This window comes from Balaenoptera acutorostrata, chromosome 6 (assembly GCF_949987535.1).
Source record: "Balaenoptera acutorostrata chromosome 6, mBalAcu1.1, whole genome shotgun sequence".
Classification (NCBI taxonomy): domain Eukaryota; kingdom Metazoa; phylum Chordata; class Mammalia; order Artiodactyla; family Balaenopteridae; genus Balaenoptera; species Balaenoptera acutorostrata.
In genome coordinates this window covers 58384592-58410905 of record NC_080069.1, presented here as the reverse complement: position 1 = coordinate 58410905, position 26314 = coordinate 58384592, and the positions used below count along the sequence as shown (strand labels likewise).

The following is a 26314-nucleotide window of genomic DNA, read 5'->3' as shown; positions in this document are numbered from 1 at the left end:
TGGACACATAGTTTGCTTCCATGTCCTGGTTGTTGTAAATAGTGCTGCAATGAACATTGTGGTACATGACTCTTTTTGAATTACGGTTTTCTCAGGGTATATGCCCAGGAGTGGGATTGCTGGGTCATATGGTAGTTCTATTTTTAGTTTTTTAAGGAACCTCCATACTGTTCTCCATAGTGGCTGTATCAATTTACATTCCCACCAACAGTGCAAGAGGGTTCCCTTTTCTCCACACCCTCTCCAGCATTTATTGTGTGTAGATTTTTTGATGATGGCCATTCTGACTGGTGTGAGGTGATACCTCACTGTAGTTTTGACTTGCATTCCTCTAATGATTAGTGATGTTCAGCATCCTTTCATGTGTTTGTTGGCAATCTGTATATCTTTGGAGAAATGTCTATTTAGGTCTTCTGCCCATTTTTGGATTGGGTTGTTTGTTTTTTTGATATTGAGCTGCGTGACCTGCCTGTATATTTTGGAGATTAATCCTTTTGTCAGTTGCTTCATTTGCAAATATTTTCTCCCATTCTGAGGGTTGTCTTTTCGTATTGTTTACGGTTTCCTTTGCTGTGCAAAAGCTTTTAAGTTTCATAGGTCCCATTTGTTTATTTTTGTTTTTATTTCCATTTCTCTAGGAGGTGGGTCAAAAAGGATCTTGCTGTGATTTATGTCATAGAGTGTTCTGCCTATGTTTTTCTCTAAGAGTTTTATAGTGTCTGACCTTACATTTAGGTCTTTAATCCATTTTGAGTTTATTTTTGTGTATGGTGTTAGGAAGTATTCTAATTTCATTCTTTTGCATGTATCTATCCATTTTTCCCAGCACCACTTATTAAAGAGGCTGTCTATTCTCCATTGTATATTCTTGCCTCCTTTATCAAAAATAAGGTGACCATGTGTGTGTCGGTCTATCTCTGGACTTTCTGTCCTGTTTCATTGATCTATATTTCTGTTTTTGTGCTGGTACCATACTGTCTTGATTACTGAAGCTTTGTAGTATAGTCTGAAGTCAGGGAGCCTGATTCCTCCAGCTCCATTTTTCTTTCTCAAGATTGCTTTGGCTATTCGGGGTCTTTTGTGTTTCCATACAAATTGTGAAATTTTTTGTTCTAGTTCTGTGAAAAATGCCATTTGTAGTTTGATAGAGATTGCATTGAATCTGTAGATTGCTTTGGGTAGTATAGTCATTTTCACAATGTTGATTCTTCCAATCTAAGAACATGGTATATCTCTCCATCTGTTTGTATCATCTTTAATTTCTTTCATCAGTGTCTTATAGTTTTCTGCATACAGGTCTTTTGTCTCCTTAGGTAGGTTTATTCCTAGGTATTTCATTCTTTTTGTTGCATTGGTAAGTGGGAGTGTTTCCTTAATTTCTCTTTCAGATTTTTCATCATCAGTGTATAGGAATACAAGAGATTTCTGTGCATTTTTTTTGTATCCTGCTACTTTACCAAATTCACTGATTAGCTCTAGTAGTTTTCTGGTAGCATCTTTAGGATTCGCTATGTATAGTATCATGTCCTCTGCAAACAGTGACAGTTTTACTTCTTCTTTTCCAATTTGGATTCCTTTTATTTCTTTTTCTTCTCTGATTGCTGGGGCTAAAACTTCCAAAACTATGTTGAATAATAGTGGTGAGAGTGGGCAACCTTGTCTTGTTCCTGATCTTAGTGGCAATGATTTCAGTTTTTCGCCATTGAGAACAATGTTGGCTGTAGGTTTGTCAAATATGGCCTTTATTATATTGAGGTAAGTTCCCTCTGTGCCTACTTTCTGGAGGGTTTTTATCATAAATGGGTGTTGAATTTTGTTGAAAGCTTTTTCTACATCTATTGAGATAATAGTATGGTTTTTTTCCTTCAATTTGTTAATATGGTTTATCACATTGATTGATTTGCATATGTTAAAGAATCCTTGCGTTCCTGGGATAAACCCCACTTGATCATGGTGTATGATCCTTTTAATGTGCTGTTGGATTCTGTTTGCTAGTAGTTTGTTGAGGATTTTTGCATCCCTGTTCATCAGTGATATTGGTCTGTAGTTTTCTTTTTTTGTTACTATTTTGTTTTGAAGCAAGCTATAAGATAAATTTACAGATAACATTGGTTTCAGGGATTTTGTAGTTTCATCAACATACCTTTTAAAAAGAGCACATAATGTTACATAGTTTAACCTTTCCTTCACCAGAGGATTATGACATGTAATTTCTATATATATTGACATTTCTTGTCCTTAACTGAAATCATTTTAATACCTAAATGCGGAATTCTTGCTTCTAAAAGGTAAAGTATGATATATAAGAATAGTTAGGTAAGGTAGTACTTTCCAGAACTCAGGCTGTCAAAAGTCTTTAAAAAAAAAGTCAAACAAAATCAAAGATTTGAGCATTAAAAAATGAAAACATAAAAATTTAAGAAGTATGGGTAAATATATTTCCAATCTTGTAGTAGAGTAGGCCTTTTTCTAACTTGTAGAAGAAAACCATAAGCTATAATGAAAAAGATATGTTTGAATATAGAAAAATAATAACTACCTTTTCCCCAGAAATCTCCATCATAAATAAAGTCAAATAAGCAACAACATACTGGAAAAAAATAATTGTAACACATTTGGTATACTTAAGTCCAATTTTAAGATTTCCAATGATATTTCTTATATTTAATTGGCAGAACTCGGTCACAGAGCCCATAGGCAAGAGAGGCCAGTCTTTTAGTTGGCAGCAAAGATCAAATATGGTTTCTGTTACTAAGAGGAAGGGGAGAATGGATGATGCCACACAAGTAAAACCAGAGAAATAAACTACCAAACAAATATAGTATTATAAAATGAAATGTGATTTGAAAAAAAAAATAAAAAGGGTAAGGGGTTACCAGAGATTTGTGGGTTTTGGTGGCTATAAATATAGTAGTTAGGGAAGGCTTCTCTTCACTTGAAGAGGTAACATTTAAACAAAGACCTGAGTGACGTGAGGTAATAATGTACATGAAAATTTGGTAGATTGTATATTTAAAAGGACCTGGTGCAAGTAGAGCCAGAAGGTCCATGTGAACAAGAGGGTGAGTGATAGATGAGGCTGGAGGGCCAGATGGTGTAGGGTCATGTGGCCTTGGTAGAGTTTGGATTGTTTTCCTAATCTGATGGAAATCCACTGGGCGATTTTGAGCTGTAAGGAGCCCAGGGGACCATTGTAGAGAGCTAGGCAAGAGGTAGAGTTGACTTGTACTAGGATGGTGGATAGTACTTGTTCCACTTGCACTGGGTAGAAGTGTTCAGAATTGGGATATATTTTGTAGGTAAGGCTAATAGGATTTACTAATGGTTTGGATATGAAATGTGAAGAAAGAGAGCAACCAAGATTGACTCCTAGATCTTAAGTTTTTAAACAGTAAGTAGGTGGGGGTGTCATTTTCTGAGATGCAGAGAGGGCAGGTTTGTGAGAGGGTTGGAAGTCAAAAACTTTATTTTGGATAAATTAAATTTGAGATGCCTATTAAGAATTGACAATATAGAGGACCTTGAAAAATGATTTTAGCGTTACGGTGGGGAGGGAAATCTGACTGGAGGAGGTTACAGAGTGAATGGGGAGTGAGGAAGAAGAGATAATGATTGTAGGCAACGGTTTCAAGGAATTTTGCTGAAAAGTGCAGCTGAAAATGGAGCAATAGCTAGAGGACAGTCTCATTTTAGAACAAATTTACCTTGATATTCAGCCCTTCAACATTTGCACCCTCAAATGTGAGTAGTAGAAATAGTAAAATAAATGTGGGTTACCAGTGTAAGAACTTTTTAAAATAAAGCTTTCCTGTTATACTTTTCAAGAATCTGTTTTATAGTTATAGAACTAGGGATCAAGTAATTATGTTTTTCATTTTTTAATTTAATGCAGTATCTTGCCTTCTCTGCTGTAGCTACAAAGCAATGCATTTAAAATGTCTTTTATTTCTTTAAGGCTGATAAAGAATTCGTATGGTCTTTGTGGAAACGTCTCCAGGTGACAAACCCGGATCTCACACAAGCATTCAGTTTGGTTGTGGAAAGGTGAGTTACCAAGTTATTTTTCATCAGTATTTAGTTTGTTGAATTTGTTTTTCTTCATTATTAAAACTAACACTTGGTGTTAATCCCCTGAAGAGATTCATTTGATTTCCAAAGGAATGTCGAGCATGATATTATAATTACTGGATTTATTTCAAGGTGTGTCAGTTTGCTAAGTACAGCTAGGCCTTATCTTCTGCTCATATTCTGACATATTTGGGAAGTTTGCAGGTAAGAGAGACACTTTGTGTGTATGTGTTTGTGTGTGTGTGTGTATGTTTTAAGCTCTTACTACTCAACTTTAAAAATTGGAGAAGTTCCTGTTGTTTGGCTTCAGAGACTGACCCTGTAGGCAGCTTCCTAGACATGATCCTTCCTAGACATGGCTCAGTTTTCCCCTAAGGTAAATGCAGTATGTACTTGAGAGCCTGGGTTGACCTTGCCAGAGTAGAGTAAGTGTTCTGGAATAGGTTGAGAGATTTCCGTATTACCCTGTAGGGGATGCCCAGTCATTTAACTATAGATTATTGGGCCTCTCCTTGGTCATCAGAAACAGTGGAGTGATGCTGGGTACTTCTTATCAAACATTTGGTATACAGTAGTCTCATGACACTTAGATAGCAATTAAAACACTTGCTTTCCTAGTAAATGGATTTCATTATATTTCCTAAATGAGGAGCTAAGCATATGGTTGCCTTTTCTTTTTTTTAATTGGAATTATGATTATATAATCTGAATATCAGCTTTGATAACTTGAAATGTATTCACCTTTGGAGTTGCTAGCCCTGGGATCATTCTAATATTGTCTGGAATTTGACTTTGAAAAATCTATGATACATACCCATGGCTAATTTTACCATCCTTGGTTATCGTGAACTCTTAAAACAGTATAATTAGTTTCTTCTCATGGTCTTGTATGTCTAATTCATCAATCAGATTTTCCCTTTTGATGATCAGAATTAAGTCTTTTGTTGAAGTACCCTTATTAGTTCCTCAGTCATTCTCGAGATTAAATGTGATCACTCTCAGTTTTCCTGTTTTTTAGCAGAATAGGACTTAAGAAGATATATTCTTGGGATTTCTTTTGTCATTTCTGTGATTCTTTCATTATCCTCCTCTCCTTTTAGTTGTATACATTTTTCAACTTTCTAATTTGTTTATTTTTTACAACTTTCTAAAGCGATTCTTAATTTTCCCTTTACTCTTGGTTGAGACAGATCCAAATAATAAATTGTTAGGTCATCTTTCTCATTCTTTAAGATTTTTATTTTTCACATTTTATAATATACATAATATATGGTCACATAAAAGTATATCAACAATTTATAAATAGATATACACATATGTTTTGGGGTGGGTACTCAAAAGCCTTTTGCTCATAAGATATGTAATGGAAAATTTTGGAGATTACTGCTTTACAGCTATAATCTTGAAAATTTTAATGTGCACAAGGTATACTTGGAAAATTTCTTCTTCAAAATTTTTTAATTTTTAAAATTTTTATTGGACTATAGGGGATGGGTTGGGAAATATCTCTGTAAGTTATGCCCTACTAGGGAAATGTCCATTCTAATTTTCTTGGGATAGCTTTTGGAGCTTTTTCTTTTTCTTGGAGCTGCTGCTCTTGCTGGCAGCAGCCTCTTCAGGTCCACTGCTGAGTGGCTTCTCCTTGGAAGAGAATTTCCTCTTTTCCTTGGGGACTGGAAAATTTCTTAAAATGCAGGTCTCTAGAACTTTCCCCTGATCTACTGAATCTTTAGGGATGAGGCCCAGGAGTCTTTAAAATAAGCTTTCCAGGTAATTCTGGTGTCCATAGATCTGATGTCCAGGTAATTCTGATGTCCACAATGAGATACCTTGGAATTTGAATTGACTTTTGAAATTGGAAACTTGTAATATGCATTTATAGTTTTATAATTATGTAAATATTATTTCCTTGAGAACCATGTAGTGTGTTTGGACCTGTTGATAAGGGAAATGGTATGACAAAAAAAGAATGTTCCGAATATCAAAGTCAAATAGAATATCTTTCTTTATAGTCCATTAATTACCCAAATTATGCTACATTTAAGTTATTTTATATTTGTGCCTTGGTCTTCCTGGACAACATTTTTTCCCCCTGGAATTTCTAATTGCCTTTCTTTTCTGCTATTTCTTACCATAAAGAATGTCAATGTTCAGACATTTGAATAATGGGCTGAAGACATTCTTCCTTGGGCCCTTTGGTTTATGGTATGAATTTTGGCCAATTGCTTTCTAAACCTACACATAGCTGCCATCCTAGGATTTCTTCTTATTGTACTCCTGAACTAGTTCCACAGTTTCTAAGATCCTATGTCTTCCTTTTTCTTTTGTTGGATTATATTTTCAAAATTTTTTTCTCAGAAGGGATGCATAAGTGGTCCACTTTCTGTCTCCTTATGTGCCTAAAATGTCTTTCTTTTGTCCTTATGTTTGGTTGATACTTTAGCTGAACATAAAGTTTTAAGTACATTTAATTTCCCTCAGATTTTTTAAAGTATAGCTTTGTTATCTTCTTTTAGCATACGGTGGTGTTATCAAGTGTATGTGTGATCCCAGTGCAAGTGAGATTCTTATTTCTTTCTAGGTAGCTTGCTTGAAGTTTTTAGGATTTTCTCTACATATATATGATATTTTAAAATTTCAACATCATCTTTTAATTTGAGTCTTTTAAAAATTGAAACTTCTCAGCCTTTGTGGGTTCTTTCAATATCAAGACTTGAGATTTTATTTCAATTGAAGAAAAATATGATTCTCATATTTTCCCCCTTGTCTGTTCTTTCCTTCTGTACTCTATTAGAGATTGGACCTTCTGGACTTGGCCTTCTTTTCTGTCATATTTTCCACCTTTTAATTTTGTCTCCTGAATGGTCTTCTTACATTTTCTTCCATTAGTACATGGATTTTTTTCCATTTACCCTATTTAGTTATTTTATTTTTTTTTTAGTTTTAGAAATCAAAATTTTACTTCTAAGAAATTTCTTATTCGATTTTTCCTTTTTCATAGCAGTCTTCTTTAAAAGGATAACTTTTTAATCTTTCTGATGATAATTTTTAAGTTCTTCTCTGTTTCTTACATTACCTTTTTTTCCTGTTGGGTAACTTTTGTTTGTTCCTACACTTTTACTTTAATGCTGATAGTTTTCTTCAAGTGTATGATGATTCTTTACTGACTGTTCATGTTTTTGTATGAAGGTCTATATTGCTTAATGTAGAAATGTTGCTTTTAATGAGTTTACTTTGCATTTTTATATAACTGTTACCAAGAGGCTTCTCATCTGAATGAAAGGAGTGACTATGGGCATTGTGTAAGAGAAGGGAGGGGACTATCAACAAGCTTTCCTGAGGGATGTATGGCAAATGGGCTTCACTGTACAGAATGAGAAGTAGACTCTTAAGTCAGTCCCTTCTCTGATTGTATTGTTTGTCCCAACAACCATAGTAGGGACCTTTTTCAGGAACATGGTTCTTTTAAAAGTAGCCTTGGGCCATTTGTTATAGGCAAATACTGCAGGTAGCTGTTCTGAACATGGATGAATGGGAATCCCAGATTTTTGATTAATGGTTCCTTAGTCATCTTGATTCCTGTGGACTTCTGCTTTCCATACTTACTAATTGGGTACTTAGAGCCTCTCTGAGCCTCTTCCAGAAAAAAATAGCTTCCTCTTCCATTATAGACACTATTTGGATTTTGATTTTTCTCCTCTGGGTTTGCCTCTGTGAGTCCATCCTTCTGTCTTTCAGATATTTGTCCATTTTGGACCCCTTTTCTTATTTCCAGGCTAATAGACTCAAGGCAGTGTGATTTGGGCATGTCAATGACATGTTGTCAGTTCATTATTTTCAAGAAGAATATAATTATTATTCAAAAGAAAATAATATTTTTAGAGTTACAATATATTCTATTATTTTGATATGCCATATTATTTAATCAGTATCTTATTGTTGTACATTAAGGTTCCTTTTTTTATGAGAATTGTATGATGATGCTGTGATAAATGACCTTGTGGATAAAGCTTTGCCAGAATCACTGGATTTAACCAGTGGTGCTACTGACATAGTAGATGGAGGCTGGGATTGCTAAACATCCTGAAATAAATAGGATAATCCTGCTCAATTAAATAACCCTTAGAGACTTTGAGGGTTCAGTTCCAGACCACTGTAGTAAAGTGAATATTGCAGTAAAGCAAGTCACACAAATTTTTTGTTTACAAGTGCATATGAAAGTTATGTTTATACTGTAGTCTATTAAGTGTGCAACAGCATTATGTCTAAAAAACAATGTACGTAATTTAAAAATATTGCTAAAAATGCTGTCATCTGAGTCTTCAGAGAGTTATACCCTTTTTGCAATAGTAACATCAAAGATCACTCACTGATCACAGATCATCATAACAAATATAATAATAATGAAAAAGTTTGAAATATTGTGAGAATTACCAAAATGTGACACAAAGACATGAAGTAACTGTTGTTGGAAAAATGGTGCTGGTAGACTGGCTTGATGCAGGGTTTCCACAAACCTTCAGTTTGTAAAATGCAGTATCTGTGAAGCGCAATAAAGCAAAGTACAATAAAATGAGGTATGCCTGTACTGCTTCAAGTGCCCTTGGTACCCATTTGGAAAAATGCTGGTCTTATCAATAATTCTTTATTTTTTTGCCTTTTTGGTACTCTTTTATAATGTCCTTGTAAGTTTTTTGGTGGGGTGTCTGTTTACATATTTTTGTGTGCATGTGTTTTTATTATGGAAAATTTTAATTTGATGCAAGGGTAGAGAGAATGCACTAATGAACTCCCATGTTTACTCATCACCCAGCTTGGACAATTATCAGCACATGACCAATCTTGTTTCATCTATAAACTTCTACTTCCTTTCTGCTCCTCTCCTCCCTCTACCACAGTGGATTATTTTGAAGGAAATTCCGGACATCCTGTTATGTTACCCACAATTCCATTGGTGTTTACAGTCAGTTCTTGTTATTCACAGGAGTTATGTTTTATAAAGTCATGTGAACACTGAATTAGCAAACATGGAAATATTGCTCCTAGGGGAGATAAAGGATTAAGTTCCTGTGAGCCTCTGGTCACAACGTTTTGTTAACTGATCAACATATAACCTTGCTTTACATGTGTTTCTATTTAAAGACATCTTATTTAATATATATTGTTGATTTATTACTATTGAGCTTATGACCGATGGTACTGTAACTCATGCCTGAACACAGTTTGTCTAACACAATTTTTACTCCATATGCAAGTCACAGCCTTCTTGCACTTAGGAACACTAGACAGCACTTCAGCACTATGCTTAGTGGTCATTTGAAACAGTGAAATCATCAACAGAAGGGCAGAAATGTGAAAAATGTGGTACTAAATAGACCATGAGAAGAATACTTGTTTATAGTATGAGAGCTGAAATAAGAAGACAGAGCATCCCCTTGTTTGACCTCAGCTGGGAACATGTGGTTCAGGTGACTTAAATTTTTCACCACTTTCTGCATGTCTGCAAATGACTGAAAAAGTGCAGTGGTATTGATTTTAGGCTTAAAATAAGTTTTAGTGAGTAGGAAAGTTCACAAATTCTGAATCTATGAATAAGGATTGACTCTATCTCTAAAAGATAAGGCCTTTTTAAAACATAACCATGATATCTTTATCATACTTATAATTCTATAATTATTCCCTAATGTAATAAAATATCTAGTTTTCAGATTTCTCCAATTCTCTCATAACTTTTTTTGAAAGATGGTTTGTTTCTATGAGGACTCAAACATAGTCTACCTACTGAGTATACAGGTTCCTTTTCCTCCTCTCCGTCTTTCTTTATTTGCAACTTATTTTTGGAATAAGTTGGATTATTTATCCTGTAGAGTTTCCCACATTCTGGACTTTTTTGATTATAATCTTTTTTACTCTAATTATCATAAATTTTTAATGAGACCTAGAGGTTTATTCAGTTTCAGGTTTGATGTTTTGGCAAAGAAATCTTCGGTGTAATATGATTCTTACCACATCACATTAGGAGACACATAATGTATTATCCAAATCTCTTTTTTTTGTGTTGTTAAGGTTGATCACTGGATTATATCTCTAATTTAGAGTAGCCTATACTCTTCTTCTTTTTCTTCTTTTAATGGATAAGTTTGCGTAATATTGCCATCTTAACAATGTTAAATCTTCTATATTATGAGCATGGGATGTTTTTCCAGTTACTATTTATTTGTCCTAAGATTTCTTTCAGTACTGTTTTATAGCTTTCAGAGTATGTTTTGCACCTTTTTGGATGAATTTATTAATATTTTATTCTTTCTGATTTTATTATAAATGGAATTGTTTTCTTAAGTTTATTTTCAGATTGTTTAGTGTAAGTGTATAGATTACAATTGATTGTTCTGTATTGATCTCTTATCCTGCAACTGTGCAGAACTCATTTTTCAGTTCTAATTTTTTGGGTAGATTCCTTAGGATTTTCTACTTACAAGATCATGTCATCTGCAAATAGAGATAGTTTTGTTTCTTCTTTTCCAAACTTGATGCCTTTTATTTCTTTCTCTTGGCTACTTGCCCTGGTTAGAATTTCAATACACTGTTGAGTAGAAGTGGCCAGAGCAGACATCTTTGTCTTATTCCTGATCATAGGGAGAAAAGCACCCACTCCTTCACCATTAAGTATAAAGTTATCTGTCAGTTTTTCATAGATGTTCTTTAGCAAGTTCAGGAAGTTCCCTTCTATTCCTAGTTTGTTAAGTGTTTTTATTATGAAAGGTTGTTGAATTTTGTCAAGTATATCTTCTGTATCTATTGAGATGATCATGTGATTTTTGTTTTCTATTTTAGTGATATGATTTATTATAATAATTGATTTTCAGATGTTAAACCAACCTTACCTTCCTGGAATAAATTCCACCTGATCATGATACATAATTCTTTTAGTATGTTGTTGGATTTGGTTTGCTAGTATTTTGTTGAGGACTTTTGCATCTATATTCATAAGAGGTATTAGTCTGTAGTTTCCTTTTCTTATGATGTTTTTGTGTGTTTTTTGTATCAAGGTAATACTGGCTTTATAAAATGGGTTGGGAAGTATTCTCTTCTCTTCTATTTTTTGGAAGTTTTTTTGAAGAACTGGTATTAATTCTTCTTTGAATGGTTGGTAGAATTCAGTGTTGAACCCCTCCAGGCCTGGACTTTTGTTTGTGGGTAATTTTTTTTATTACAAATTGAATTTCTTTACCTATTACAGGTCAACTTGGGATTTTATTTTTTCTTGAGTCACTTTTGGTATTTGTGTTTTTCAAGAAATTCACCCATTTCTTCTAAGTATCTAATTTGCTGGTGTACAATTTTTCATAGTATTCCTTTATAATTCTTTTTTGTTTTTATTTGTTAGTAGTAATATCCCCTTTTTTATTTCTGATTCTGGTAATTTGAGGCTTTTCTTTTTTTTAATATTGTCAGTATAGCTAAAGGTTTGTCAGTTTTGTTGATCTTTTCAAACAACCAGCTTTTGGTTTCATTCATTTTCTGTATTGTTTTTCTATTCTCTATTTCATTAATTTCTTCTCTAATCTTTATTCCTTCCTTCTGTTTGCTTTAGGTTTAGTTTGCTCTTATATTTTTCAGTGTCTTATGGTAGAACATTAAACCTAATGTTGATTTAGGACCTTTCTTTTAGCTTAATATAGGTATTTATAGCTATAAATTTCTCTCTAAGCACTGTTTTAGCTGCCTCACATGCATTTTGATATTTTTTCCCTTCATTTTTACTCGTCGTACAGTATTTTCTGATTTGTCTTATGATTTCCTCTTGACCCATTGTTTTTTTAATAATGTGTTGTTTAATTTCCACACATTTGTGAGTTTTTCCATTTGATTTCCAGTTTTATTCCATCGTGGTCAGAGAACATACTTTGCATTATTTCTAACCTTTTACATTTATTGAGTATTTAAAAAATAGTCTAGCATATGGTTTATCCTGAAAATGTTCCATGTGTACTTGAAAATGATATATATTTAACTGTCATTTTTTAGAAGAGTATTCTAATGATGTCAGTTAGGTCTAGTTTGTAGTATTGCTCAGGTCTTCTATTTTCTTGTTGATCTTCTGTCTAGTTGTCTATCCATTATTGAAAGTGGGTGTAGTGGGATTCTCCAGAGAGCACAGAACGAAAAGGATGTGTGTGAATGTATATATAGAAAGAGACTTATTATAAAGAATTGGCTTATATGATTTTGGAGACTGGCAAGTCCACATCTGCAGTGTGGGCTGATAGGTTCGAGACTGGGAGAGTCGATGGTGCAGATAAAGGCAATCTGCTGGAGATTTCTTGTTCAGGGAGGCTGGTCTTTTTGTTCTGTTCAAGCCTTCAACTGATTGGATGAAGCCCATTTACATATTGGAGGGCATTATGTTTACTCAGAGTCCACCAATTTAAACATTAATCTCATCCAAATATACCCTCCAAGTTGACACATAAAATTAACCATCACAGTAGGATATTGAAGTCTCCAACAATTATAATTGAATTGTCCATTTCTTCTTTCATATCTGTCATTTTTGCTTCATTTTGGTCCTCTGTTATTAGGTATGTGTATGTTTATAACTGTTATATCTTCCTGATGGATTGACTCTGTCAGGGACTCGTTATAAAATGTGCCCCTTTTTCTTCAGTGACTTTTTTGTTTAAAGTCACTTTTGTCTGATATTAGTATATTTACTCCAGCTTTCTTGTGGTTGTTATTTGGATATTGTTTTTCTCATCCTTAACTTTAAATGTATTTATGTCTTTGAATCTTTCTTTTGCATTACGTAAATATTTTCTAATGTAGGATTTTATTTCTTTAATGATTTTTTCACTATATTTTTTGAGGTTTTTTTTTTTTTTTAGTTAATGCTCTAGGGTTTGCTATATGTATCTTAACAAAATCATCTTCAGATTTAGCCAAGCTTAATTCCAGTGATATACAGAAACATTACTGAAATACAGCTATATTCCCTTCAATCCCTTTTTGTGGTATTGTTATACATATTATCTATTAATATTACAAACACAACAATGCATTGTTATAATTATTGCTTTATTATTCAGTAGTCATTTCCTTAGCCCAGTAAAACTTTGCTACAGCTGACCTCATTTATGCTGTTATTGGCAATTATATTACACATGATACATTTTTTATATGCTTTGAGCCTATCGATACATTATGTACATATTATTTTAAGTAATTGCTTTTCAAATCAGTTAAGAGAAAAAAGTAGAAAAAAAACTTACTTTTAAACTTTTGTTATGTTTATATAATTACCTTCACCAGTAAATGTTTTCACATGTGGATTCAAATTATGGTCATCCCTCAATATCCACAGGAGATTGGATCCTGGAACCCCACAGATACCAAAATCCTAGGATGCTCAAGTCCCTCATATAAGATGCTGTAGTATTTGCATATAACCCATGCATATCCTCTGTAAACTTGAAATCATCAGCATCTCTAGATTACTTATAATAACTAATACAATGTAAATGCTATGTAAATAGTTGCCAGCACATGGCAAATTTGAGTTTTGTTTTTTGGAACTGTCTGAAAAAATTTTTTTTCAAATATTTTTGAGTTGCAGTTGATTGATTCCATGGATGTGGAACCCATGGATATGGAGGGCTGACTGTACTGTCTTGGGTCACTTGGTTCTTTTACAATTTCTTTCTCTTTTTGATTTTCTCTATTTGATGTAATATTCTTATGATACCTTTCTTTACTTTTCAAACCATGGTTTCCTTAAGTTTTGTGAATATATTTATAATGGCTATTTTGAAGTCTTTTTTCTTTTTCCCAAGTGTGGTCACTCTCCCAGATAGTTTCTGCTGCCTGCTTTTTTTCCCTGGTGTCTGGGTCATATTTTTCTGTTTCTTTGCATGACTTATACTTTTTTGATGGGAAGTGGTTATTTGAGACATTGTATTGTATCAAATTTGGTTACTGTTCTGCACCCTTCTCCTCCAAACTTGTTTATGTGATTGGTGACCAACTGGATTATTTTAGTAAAGTCTCTTTCCCCTCCCACAATGTTAAGTCACGGATGTTGCGCCTAAGGAAGGTGCAGCTTTGGGTATGCTCACAGTCACCCTAGGATGACAGTGATTTTGGCTCTCCTCCTCTCTTTTCTTGACCACAACCAGTTGTTAAACTTCACAAATTTGTGGCTGATTGCTCAGTTGTTTTCAACAATGCCCTAGAGCATAAAATGCTCTACAAACCAATTTAATCAAATTGTGGCTCCTTTGATATTTCTGAGTCAGTGTTTGATATTAATTTCCACCCTTGAAGGACTTCTTTCATCTGTCTTATTCCTCATTTCTCTCCTGCAAATCAGCAGGCCTACAATTTAGCCTGTATCTTAACTCTCCTTCCAATTGACTTTCACCATAACCTGACTCTTCTTCAGAGTGCCTTTAGGCTTGAACTTCTCTACACTGTGATGCAAATGAAGTCATTTCCCTTTGGGAAGAGATTAGGACCTGTGTGCTTTATGTCCTGCCTCTCTACCCTGTATTCCCAACCAGGCAAAATCTGAGCCAAGCCTCTGGAGCTGGAGGTGGGACCATATCATGCTTCTCTGGGTGATACCTCCGTTCTACGTGCTGATTGCAGTAGTCTTAGGTTCTCTTGGCTTGCTTCTCCTGGTGTGGAACCACTGTGTTATAAGCTGGGGCAAGGGAGTTTGGGTCTCCAGTATTCTCAGTGCTCTGCACCTGAGGTAGAACTTTTATTACACAAACAGAGGCTGGGCAGAAGAATGGGTCCTCACGGCTCAACTGCACTTGCCTAGGACTTGGTCTCAGCCATAGTTACCTCTGGGATGGGGAGGGTTGGGGAGGGGAGGATGAGAAATGGTGATATCCTGCTCTTCCTAGGAAAAAAGGTCTCTGACTGGGAACCTGGGGGAGATGGAGTCTTGTTGTCTTGGCTACAGCAATCTGGAGTCGATTCTTCACCTTGATGAGCTGGGAGGGTAGAGGGAGGGAATGATCTTGGTTCAGATACCATAAGAGGCTTTAAATTTTTTTTTTTAAAATAGCAGTCACCAGTTTCACTAGGTGATAGATTAGTGAGTGCCTCACACTGTCATGTGAGAAGTCTATCTCCCAGTGTTTGTTCTTTTGAGCTGCTAAATTCTGGGGTAATTTGTTATCTAGCAATAGACAATTTATACACTGGATCAAAAGACCCATACAATTGTACATGTTAAATACTGCCAAATTGTTGTGCCAGTTTGTACTTCCACTAGCAATGTAAGAAGGTGTCTATTTTCTTCACATCCTGGCCACCGCATTGTTTTCAAATTTTTGTATCCTTGTTTATCTGAAAGGTAAAAAATGATATTCTGAAATAGGTTTTACTTGCAGTTTTGTTATTATGTGTGAGTGAAGACTAAGAGCCATTTTATATATTTTTCTGTGGACTTCTTATTTTATATACCTTTCTATGTCCCTTGCCTGAGCATTTCTAATTCATGTCCTATGGTGCTATTCAAATTCAGTATATTATCTCTAGAACTTATTAGCTTCTCCTTTGAGTTTTTTTACTACCTAACTTTTTCACTACCACAAACATGCCATTTTCTTCCTTTTCTTTAAATTTCACATCTTATGGGTAATCTTTGATATCTTTTGTTCTCTTTTGAACAGAAAATCAATTCCCAAGTTCAGTCACTTTCTCTTTTTCAGTGTCACTCAAATACAGTAATTCCTCTGTGTCCTTAACTTCCAAACCCTCCATCTAGGCTCTTAATATCTCAGCTCTGAACATCTTATTGATTTCTTTCTCAAACATCAGTTCTGTTTTACATCTTCACTTTGAGACAAAGCAAGAGATAAGGCACCAAAAAATTTATAAAATTCTAGGACCTTTCAAATGGATACCTAGAGGAAACATTACCTTTTGGCATGGATGCCAAGGGGACACCAAATGTTACAAGGAAATAGGACTGTGAGATTTAGAAATGCATGGCCATCATTAAAACAGCTATCTCTACTACATTTACTCATTCAACAAATATCAATTGAGTGTTGTGTGAGTGTCAGACACTATTCTAAGTTAGAGAAAGCTCCGTGTTTGGCTGTTAAGGAGTACTGTCTAGTCAGAAAGATATTTGTAGAAAGAGACAATTTGTTATAGGGTTTGCTAAGTAATATGATAAGTGTATTCATATTTATGTAATTATTTCTTTCCTTGATCTGGAAAAAGATGTAATAAGAATTATCACTCATTCTCTTTAGGTAGAAGTTTATGTTGCTGAAAATAAAACTTTGATTTTCTTAATAGAATGATATAATACAAATAGAAAACATTTGTGTATATTATATTTTCCTTATGAATTTATTTGTAGAAAATATTACTTTCTATGATTTATAGATACTTGAGTTTACCTGTCATTTTATGAGTTTATTATGAACTGCTGCTGCTAAAAGCACATTTTGGATGTATCACTTCTTATTTATTAGCCCTGCAAATCTGATTTCCTTGCTATTATGTATAAACTCTCACTTAACAGTATCATTAGTGGCATAAGAGTACAACCACTGTATTTTAATTTTGAATGCATAAGGAAACATTACAACTTGAATAGGTAGGAATGATAAACATTGAAGAATCAGTAATCTGGAGTTTCAAAGAATATCAATACATTAGGAACTTGAATTGTTCAACTTTTCTTTGGATAACTAAAAATGTATTATAGTGATTTTTGTGACTCAGCCAAGTTTGTGCTTCAGACAGAAACTTCATCCTGACTTAAAATTAATAATACATTACTTTGTCTATAAAGAACACTATTTTGAGTTTGAAGTAGAACAATAGAAACTGCTATTATTTTTCTTACTAACATTATGTAAATAATTTTTTGGACTTATCCAATAATATACAGTCCTGCATTTTGTGTAGCTCTCCCTTAAGGTACTGCGCTTGTGATCCACCTAGAATGACAAAGAATCCAGGAAGTGGCTTTCTCTGTTTTGTTGCTACTAATCCATTCAGAGTTGGGCTATAGTTTTCTTAATCTTCTTACAGTCCTCTTAATCTTTCTCTCTCTCTCTCTCTACATTTGCTACTGGTTCTAATCTCTTTGTCTTGCATACTTTCTATTCTTTCTTTTCTGTTATTTGATATATATTTAAATGTCTTAGGGCAATGATCTAACCAAGTATGGTCTGTAGACTTGTGTCAGTAGCAAACACTAAGGAACATGTATCAGAATGTAAATCAAACTTATGCCTTCTTCTATGAGAAAGTCTTGTTATTTATACTGCCTTATTTCATAGCAGACCAGTAGTAACCAATTCACAGCCCTGCATTTTGAGTAGTACTGCCTTACATTTCTGCACTGTGATATGTACCACCTTCACTAGAGATACTCTAAGCTCTGTGAGTAGAACAGAATAAATTATGAAGAGAACCAGAATAGTAGTCTTCAAGGAATCACCAACAATTCTTGAGGCCATAATTAAACATACAGTTGAGGGAAATGCATCATAAAAGTGCTGTTAAATTTAAAGTTTTGTGGGGGACCTTCAAGATGGCGGAAGAGTAAGACGTGGAGATCACCTTCCTCCCCACAGATACATCAAAAATACATCTACATGTGGAACAACTCCTACAGAACACGTACTGAATGCTGGCAGAAGACCTCAGACTTCCCAAAAGGCAAGAAAATACCCATGTACCTAGGGCAAAAGAAAAAAGAAAAAAAAGAGACAAAAGAATAGGGACAGGACCTGAACCTCTGGGAACTCTGGGAGGAAAAGTTTCCACACACTAGGAAGCCCCCTTCACTGGCAGAGACGGGGTGGGTGGGTGGGAGGGAAGCTTCGGAGCCACAGAGGAAAGCACAGCAACAGGGATGCAGAGGACAAAGTAGAGAGATTCCCGCACAGGGGATCAGTGCTGACCAGCACTCACCAGCCCGAGAGGCTTGTCTGCTCATCTGCTGGGTAGGGTGGGGACTGGAAGCTGAGGCTTGGGCTTCGGAAGTCAGATTCCAGGGAGAGGACGGGTTGGCTGCGTGAACACAGCCTGAAGGGGGCTAGTGCACCACAGCTAGCTGGGAGGGAGTCTGGGAAAAAGTCTGGACCTGCATAAGAGGCAGGAGACCATTGTTTCGGGGTGTGCGAGGAGAGGGAATTCCTTCTCTGTCTGCCCACAGAAGACAGAGAACCACCTAAGCGAGCTCCAGAGGTGAGCGCAAGCCTCGGCTATCAGCTTGGACCCCAGAGACGGGCATGAAATGCTAACGCTGCTGCTGCAGCCACCAGGAATCCTGTGTGCAAGCACAGGTCACTATCCATACCCACCACCCCAGGAGCCTGTGTAGCCTGCCACTGCCAGAGTCCCATGATCCAGGGACAACTTCCTTAGGAGAACACACGGTGCGCCTCAGCTTGGTGCAATGTCATGCCGGCCTCTGCTGCCACAGGCTCGCCTAGCATTCCAATTATAACTACAATTCCCCTCCTTCCCCCTGGCCTGAATGAGCAAGAGCCCCCTAATCAGACGCTGCTTTAACCCCCTTCTGTCTGGGCGGGAACCAGATGCCTGAGGGCAGCCTACACTCATAGGTGGGGCCAAAACCAAAGCTGAACCCCAGGAGCTGAGCGAACAAAGAAGAGAAAGGGAAATTTCTCCATGCAGCCTCAGGAGGAGCAGATTAAATCCCCAAAATCAACTTGATGTACCCTGTATCTGTGGAATACCTGAAGAGACAGTGAATCATCCCAAAATTGAGGAGGTGGACTTTGGAAACAACTGTAGACTTTAGGTTTGCTGTCTGCAACTGATTTGTTTCTGATTTTTATGTTTATCTCAGTTTAGTTTTTAGCGCTTGTTATCATTGGTGGATTTGTTTATTGGTTTGGTTGCTCTCTTCTTTTTTTTAAATTATTATTCTTTAAAAACTTTAATTTTAATAATTTTTTATTTCTTTATTTCTTATTTTATTATTTTTCTTTCTTTTTTCTCCCTTTTCTTCTGAGCCATGTGGCTGACAGGGGCTTGGTGCTCCGACCTGGTGTCAGGCCTGAGCCTCTGAGGTGGGAGAGCTGAGATCAGGACATTGGACCACTAGAGACCTTCCAGCCCCAGCTAATATCAATCGGTGAGAGCTCTCCCAGAGATCTCCGTCTCAACACTAAGACCCAGCTCCACCCAGCAGCCAGCAAACTCCAGTGCTGGATGCCCCATGCCAAACAACTAGCAAGACAGGAACAAAACCTCACCCATTAGCAGAGAGGCTGCCTAAAATCATACTAAGTTCACAGACACCCCAAAACACACCACCGAATGCGGTCCTGCCCACCAGAGAGAGACAAGATCCAGCCCCACCCACCAGAACACAGGCACCAGTCCCCTTCACCAGGAAGCCTACACAAGCCACTGAAACAACCTTACCCACTGGGGGCAGACACCAAAAACAACGGGAACTATGAACCTGGAGCCTGGGAGACCCCAAACACAGTAAGTTAAACTAAATGAGAAGACAGAGAAACATGCAGCAGATGAAAGAACTAGGGAAAAACCCACCAGATGAAACAAATGAAGAGGAAATAGGCAGTCTACCTGAAAAAGAATTCACAGTAATGATAGTAAAAATGATCCAAAATCTTGGAAATAGAATGGAGAAAATACAAGAAACGTTTAACAAGGACCTAGACGAACTAAAGAGCAAACAAACTATGATGAACAACACAATAAGTGTAATTAAATATTCTCTAGAAGGAATCAATAGCAGAATAACTGAGGCAGAAGAATGGAGAAGTGACCTGGAAGATAAAATAGTGGAAATAACTACCACAGAACAGAATACAGAGAAAAGAATGAAAAGAATTGAGGACAGTCTCAGAGACCTCTGGGACAATATGAAGTGCAACAACATTTGAATTATAGGGGTCTCAGAAGAAGAGAAAAAGAAAGGGACTGAGAAAATATTTGAAGAGATTATAGTTGAAAACTTCCCTCATATGGGAAAGGAAATAGTCAATCAAGTCCAGGAAGCACAGAGAGTCCCATACAGGATAAATCCAAGGAGAAACACACCAAGACACATATTAATCAAACTATCAAAAATTAATACAAAGAAAAAATATTAAAAGCAACAAGGGAAAAGCAACAAATAACATACAAGGGAATCCCCATAAGGTTAACAGCTGATCTTTCAGTAGAAACTCTGCAATTCAGAAGGGAGTGGCAGGACATATTTAAAGTGATGAACGGGAAAAACCTACAACCAAGATTACTGTACGCAGCAAGGATCTCATTCAGATTCGACGGAGAAATTAAAACCTTTACAGACATGCAAAAGTTAAGAGAATTCAGCACCACCAAACCAGCTTTACAAGAAATGCTAAAGGAACTTCTCTAGGCAGGAAACACAAGAGAAGGAAAAGACCTACAATAACCCAAAGCCCCAAAGCAATTAAGAAAATGGTCATAGCAACATACATATCAATAATCACCTTCAGTATAAATGGATTAAATGCTCCAACCAAAAGACATAGACTGGCTGAATGGATACAAAAACAAGACCCATATATGTGCTGTCTAAAAGAGACCCACTTCTGACCTAGGGATACATACAGACTGAAACTGAGGGGTTGGAAAAATATATTCCATACAAATGGAAATCAAAAGAAAGCTGGAGTAGCAATTCTCATATCAGAGAAAATAGACTTTAAAATAAAGACTATTACAAGAGACAAAGAAGGACACTACAGACTGATCAAGGGATCAATCCAAACAGAAGATATAACAATTGTAAATATTTATGTACCCAACATAGGAGCACATCAATACATAAGGCAAATGCTAACAGCCATAAAAGGCGAAATTGACAGTAACACAATAACAGTAGGGGACTTTAACACCCCACTTTCACCAATGGACAGATCATCCAAAATGAAAATAAATAAGGAAAGACAAGCTTTAAATGACACATGAAACAAGATGGAGTTAATTGATATTTATAGGACATTCCATCTAAAACCAACAGAATACACTTTCTTCTCAAGTGCTCATGGAACATTCTCCAGGATAGATCATACCTTGGGTCACAAATCAAGCTTTGGTAAATTTAAGAAAACTGAAATCATATCAAGTATCTTTTTCCGACCACAACACTATGAGACTAGATATCAATTACAGGAAAAAAACTAAAAAATAGACACATGGAGACTAAACAATTCGCTACTAACTAACCAAGAGATCACTGAAGAAATCAAAGAGGAAATCAAGAAATACCTAGAAACAAATGGCAATGAAAACACCACGACCCAAAACCTGTGGGATGCAGTAAAAGCAGTTTTAAGAGGGAAGTTTATAGCAATACAATGCTACCTAAAGAAACAAGAAAAATCTCAAATAAACAACCTAACCTTACACCTAAAGCAATTAGAGAAAGAAGAACAAAAAACCCCCAAAGTTTGCAGAAGGAAAGAAATTATAAAGATCAGATCAGAAATAAATGAAAAGGAAATGAAGGAAACAGTAGCAAAGATCAATAAAACTAAAAGCTGGTTCTTTGAGAAGATAAACAAAATTGATAAGCCATTAGCCAGACTCATCAAGATGAAAAGGGAGAAGACTCAAATCAACAGAATAGGGATGAAAAAGGAGAAGTAACAACTGACTCTGCAGAAATACAAAGGACCATGGGAGATTACTACAAGCAACTATATACCAAAAAAATGGACAACCTGGAATAAATTGACAAATTCTTAGAAAAGCACAACCTTCCGAGACTGAACCAGGAAGAAATAGAAAATATAAACAGACCAATCACAAGCACTGAAATTGAAACTGTGATTAAAAATCTTCCAACAAACAAAATCCCAGGACCAGATGACTTCACAGGCGAATTCTATGAAACATTTAGAGAAGAGCTAACAACTATCCTTCTCAAACTCTTCCAAAATATAGCAAAAGGAGGAACACTCCCCAATTCAATCTACGAGGCCACCATCACCCTGATACCAAAACCAGACAATGATGCCACAAAAAAAGAAAACTACAGGCCAATATCTCTGATGAACATAGATACAAAAATCCTCAACAAAATACTTGCAAACAGAATCCAGCAGCACATTAAAAGGATCATGCACCATGATCACGTGGGGTTTATTGCAGGAATGCAAGGATTCTTCAATATGCAAATCAATCAGTGTGATACACCATATTAACAAAATGAAGGATAAAAACCATATGATCATCTCAATAGATACAGAAAAAGCTTTTGACAAAATTCAACACCCATGTATGATAAAAACCCTCCAGAAAGTAGGCATAGATGGAACCTACCTCAACGTAATAAAGGCCATATATGACAGACCCACAGCCAACATTGTTCTCAATGGTGAAAAACTGTAACCATTTTCTCTAAGATCAGGAACAAGACAAGGTTGCCCACTCTCACCACTGTTATTCAACATAGTTTTGGAAGTTTTAGCCACAGCAATCAGAGAAGAAAAAGAAATAAAGGGAATCCAAATCGGAAAAGAAATAAAACTGTCACTGTTTACAGATGAGATGATACTATACATAGAGAATCCTAAAGATGCTACCAGAAAACTACTAGAGCTAATCAGTGAATTTGGTAAAGTAGCAGGATACAAAATTGATGCACAGAAATCTCTTGCATTCCTATACACTAATGATGAAAAATCTGAAAGAGAAATTAAGGAAACATTCCCATTTACCAATGTAACGAAAAAAATAAAATACCTAGGAATGGGCTTCCCTGGTGGCGCAGTGGTTGGGAGTCTGCCTGCTGATGCAGGAGACGCGGGTTCGTGCCCTGGTCTGGGAGGATCCCACATGCCGCGGAGCGACTGGGCCCGTGAGCCGCAATTACTGAGCCTGCGCATCTGGAGCCTGTGCTCCGCAACAAGAGAGGCCGCAATAGTGAGAGGCCCGCGCACTGCGATGAAGAGTGGCCCCTGCTTACCACAACTAGAGAAAGCCCTCGCACAGAAACGAAGACCCAACACAGCCATAAATAAATAAAAATAAAAATAAAAATAATAAAAAAAAAAAGATCTAGGAATAAACCTACCTAAGGAGACAAAAGACCTGTATGCAGAAAGCTATAAGACACTGATGAAAGAAATTAAAGATGATACAAACAGGTGGAGAGATATACCATGTTCTTGGCCTGGAAGAATCAACATTGTGAAAATGACTGTACTACTCAGAGCAATCTACAGCTTCAATGCAATCCGTATCAAACTACCAATGGCATTTTTCACAGAACTAGAACAGCAAGTTTCACAATTTGTATGGAAACACAAAAGACCCCAAATAGCCAAATCAATCTTGAGAAAGAAAAATGTAGCTGGAGGAATCAGGCTCCTGGACTTTAGACTATACTACAAAGCTACAGTAAACAAGGCAGTATGGTACTGGTACAAAAACAGAAATATAAATCAGTGGAACAGCGTAGAAAGCCCAGAGATAAACCCACGCACATATGATCACCTTACCTTTGATAATGGAGGCAAGAATATACAGTGGAGAAAAGACAGCCTCTTCAATAAGTGGTGCTGCGAAAACTGGACAGCTACATTTAAAGAATGAAAATAGAACACTCCCTAACACCATACACAAAAATAAACTCAAAATGGATTTAAAGATCTAAATGTAAGGCCAGACAGTATAAAACTCTTAGAGGAAAACATAGGCAGAACACTCTATGACATAAATCACAGCAAGATCCTTTTTGACCCACCTCCTAGAGAAATGGAAATAAAAACAAAAATAAAAATGGGACCTATTGAAACTTAAAAGCTTTTGCACAACAAAGGAAACCATCAACAAGACAAAAAGTCAGCCCTTGGAATGGAAGAAAATATTTGCAAACGAAGCAACCTACAAAGGATTAATCTCCAAAATATACAAGCAGCTCATACAGCTCAATATGAAAAAAACAAACAACCCAATCCGAAAATGGGCAGAAGACCTAAATAGACATTTCTGCAAAGAAGATATACAGATTGCCAACAAGCACATGAAAGGATGCGCAACATCACTAATCATTAGAGGAATGCAAATCAAAACTACAATGAGGTATCACCTCACACCGGTCAGAATGGCCATCATTAAAAAATCTACAAACAGTAAATGCTGGAGAGGGTGTGGGGAAAAGGGAACACTCTTGCACTGTTGGTGAGAATGTAAATTGATGCAGCCACTAGGGAGAACTGTATTGAGGTTCCTTAAAAAACTATAAAAGAACTACCATGCAACCCAGTAATCCCACTACTGGGCATATACCCTGAGAAAACCATAATTCAAAAAGAGTCCTGTACCACAGTGTTCACTGCAGCTCTATTTATAATAGCCAGGACATGGAAGCAACCTAAGTGTCCATCGATAGATGAATGGATAAAGAAGATGTGGCACATATATACAATGGAATATTACTCAGCCATAAAAAGAAACGAAATTGAGTTATTTGTAGTGAGGTAGATGGACTTAGAGTTTGTCATACAGAGTGAAGTAAGTCAGAAAGAGAAAAACAAATACTGTATGCTAATATAAGGAATCTTAAAAAAGATGGTTCTGAAGAACCTAGGGGCAGGACAGGAATAAAGACGCAGACATAGAGAATGGACTTAAGGACACGGGGAGGGGGAATGGTAAGCTGGGACGAAGTGAAAGAGTAGCATTGACATATATACACTACCATATGTAAAATATATATCTAGTGAGAAGCAGCTGCATTGCTCAGAGAGATTAGCTCGATGCTTTGTGACCTCCTAGAGGGGTGAGATAGGGAGTGTGGGAGGCAGATGCAAGAGGGAGGGGATATGGGGATATATGTATACATATAGCTGATTAACTTTGTTATATATCAGAAACTAACACAACATTGTAAAACAATTATACTCCAATAAAGATGTTAAAAAATATACATGATAGTTAAAAAGAAATTTTAAGTTTTGCAAATAATGTAGCTAAGAAAACTAGAAAGAGGCTTTCCAACTTTACATACTTTATTGGTAGGGAAACAATTTATGGGTGGGTTTCATAAACTTATGAGTTTTAGGTCTGTTTTTGGTGATTGAACTAATTCCTATTGCAGTTGGATGTTTCCCTGAGTTGCTGAATTTGACTGACTTTACTGCACCTGAGGATGGATCAAGGGAGGTTGTTTGGTGGGAAGGACAGCCTATAGATCACAGGACATAGAGCAATGATTTTAAGTGAGTCTACTAGAAACATTTCTAATTGCGTGGGGGTACAGTTGTGTTTTTCATTTTGGTTTCAGTGGATTGAATGACTTTTCACACTTATTATTGATTTGAAATTAGGTCAGAGAATGTTAACTAGATTCTTCGTAGATTGCTGGTTTGGGTTATATCTCGAGAATTAGTACTAATGCATTTGTTTCACTATCATGATAATTATACTCTCTTTCTCCTCATTTTCAGAAATTATTCCAGAGATAGGAGCATAATAAATTGTGTTTAAGTTTATGTTAATTGTGTTCTTGTGATTGATTAAATATCATTAAGAAGATCATTTACAGAGAACTCTTCTACTCATGTGGGTCTATAGCTTCTTTTTTTGTTTTTTTTAAAGACTTTTTATTTTGATATCGACCATTTTTAAAGTCTTTATTGATTTTTTTACAATATTGCTTCTGTTTCATGTTTTGGTTTTTTGGCCACGAGGTGTGTGGGTTCTTAGCTCCCCAGCCACGGATCGAACGCACACCCCTTGCATTGGAAGGCCAAGTCTTAACCACTGGGCCGCCAGGGAAGCCCCTGTAGCTTCTTGAATACTGATTTCACAACATTTATACTTCAGTGCAATTATTTATATGTTTCAGTCTTTTGACTTTCCTATTGCAGATTGTGAGGATAGGACCGTATTATACATGTTTTTCATAGTGCTTATCACAGTCCTTGAATCAGTGCACAAACACACTGAATAAATGAATGAATGAGCAAGTGAGTGAATGATATTAAAATACAAGGTGGCAGAAACTAATGTCTTGAACATAAGAATAAATAAGTGTATTTGTACGTTAAGGAGGTAATGTTAGGAAGTAGTCTAAGAAAGTCCTCAAATTTGTTTTGTTCATTGCATCCAGTGAATTAACTGCATGATTCAGTAAATATATTTTAAAAAGTAATGTTGATTTATTGAAAGGATCTTTCATTTTTTCACATAAAACATTTGTTAGGTTTAATTTAATAAACACAAG

At 36.0% G+C, this 26314-nt stretch overlaps 1 protein-coding gene across 5 annotated transcripts in view; it reads left to right on the top strand.

The window, feature by feature from the left end:
• CNTLN (centlein) overlaps positions 1-26314 on the top strand; it is a 341438-nt gene that overhangs the window by 5576 nt on the left and 309548 nt on the right. For all 5 annotated transcript variants that reach the window (XM_007176785.2, XM_057548126.1, XM_057548127.1 and 2 more), the window contains exon 2: positions 3956-4044. In XM_007176785.2, coding sequence (XP_007176847.2) covers positions 3956-4044 — 89 coding nt within the window. The remainder of the gene's footprint in view (positions 1-3955; positions 4045-26314) is intronic.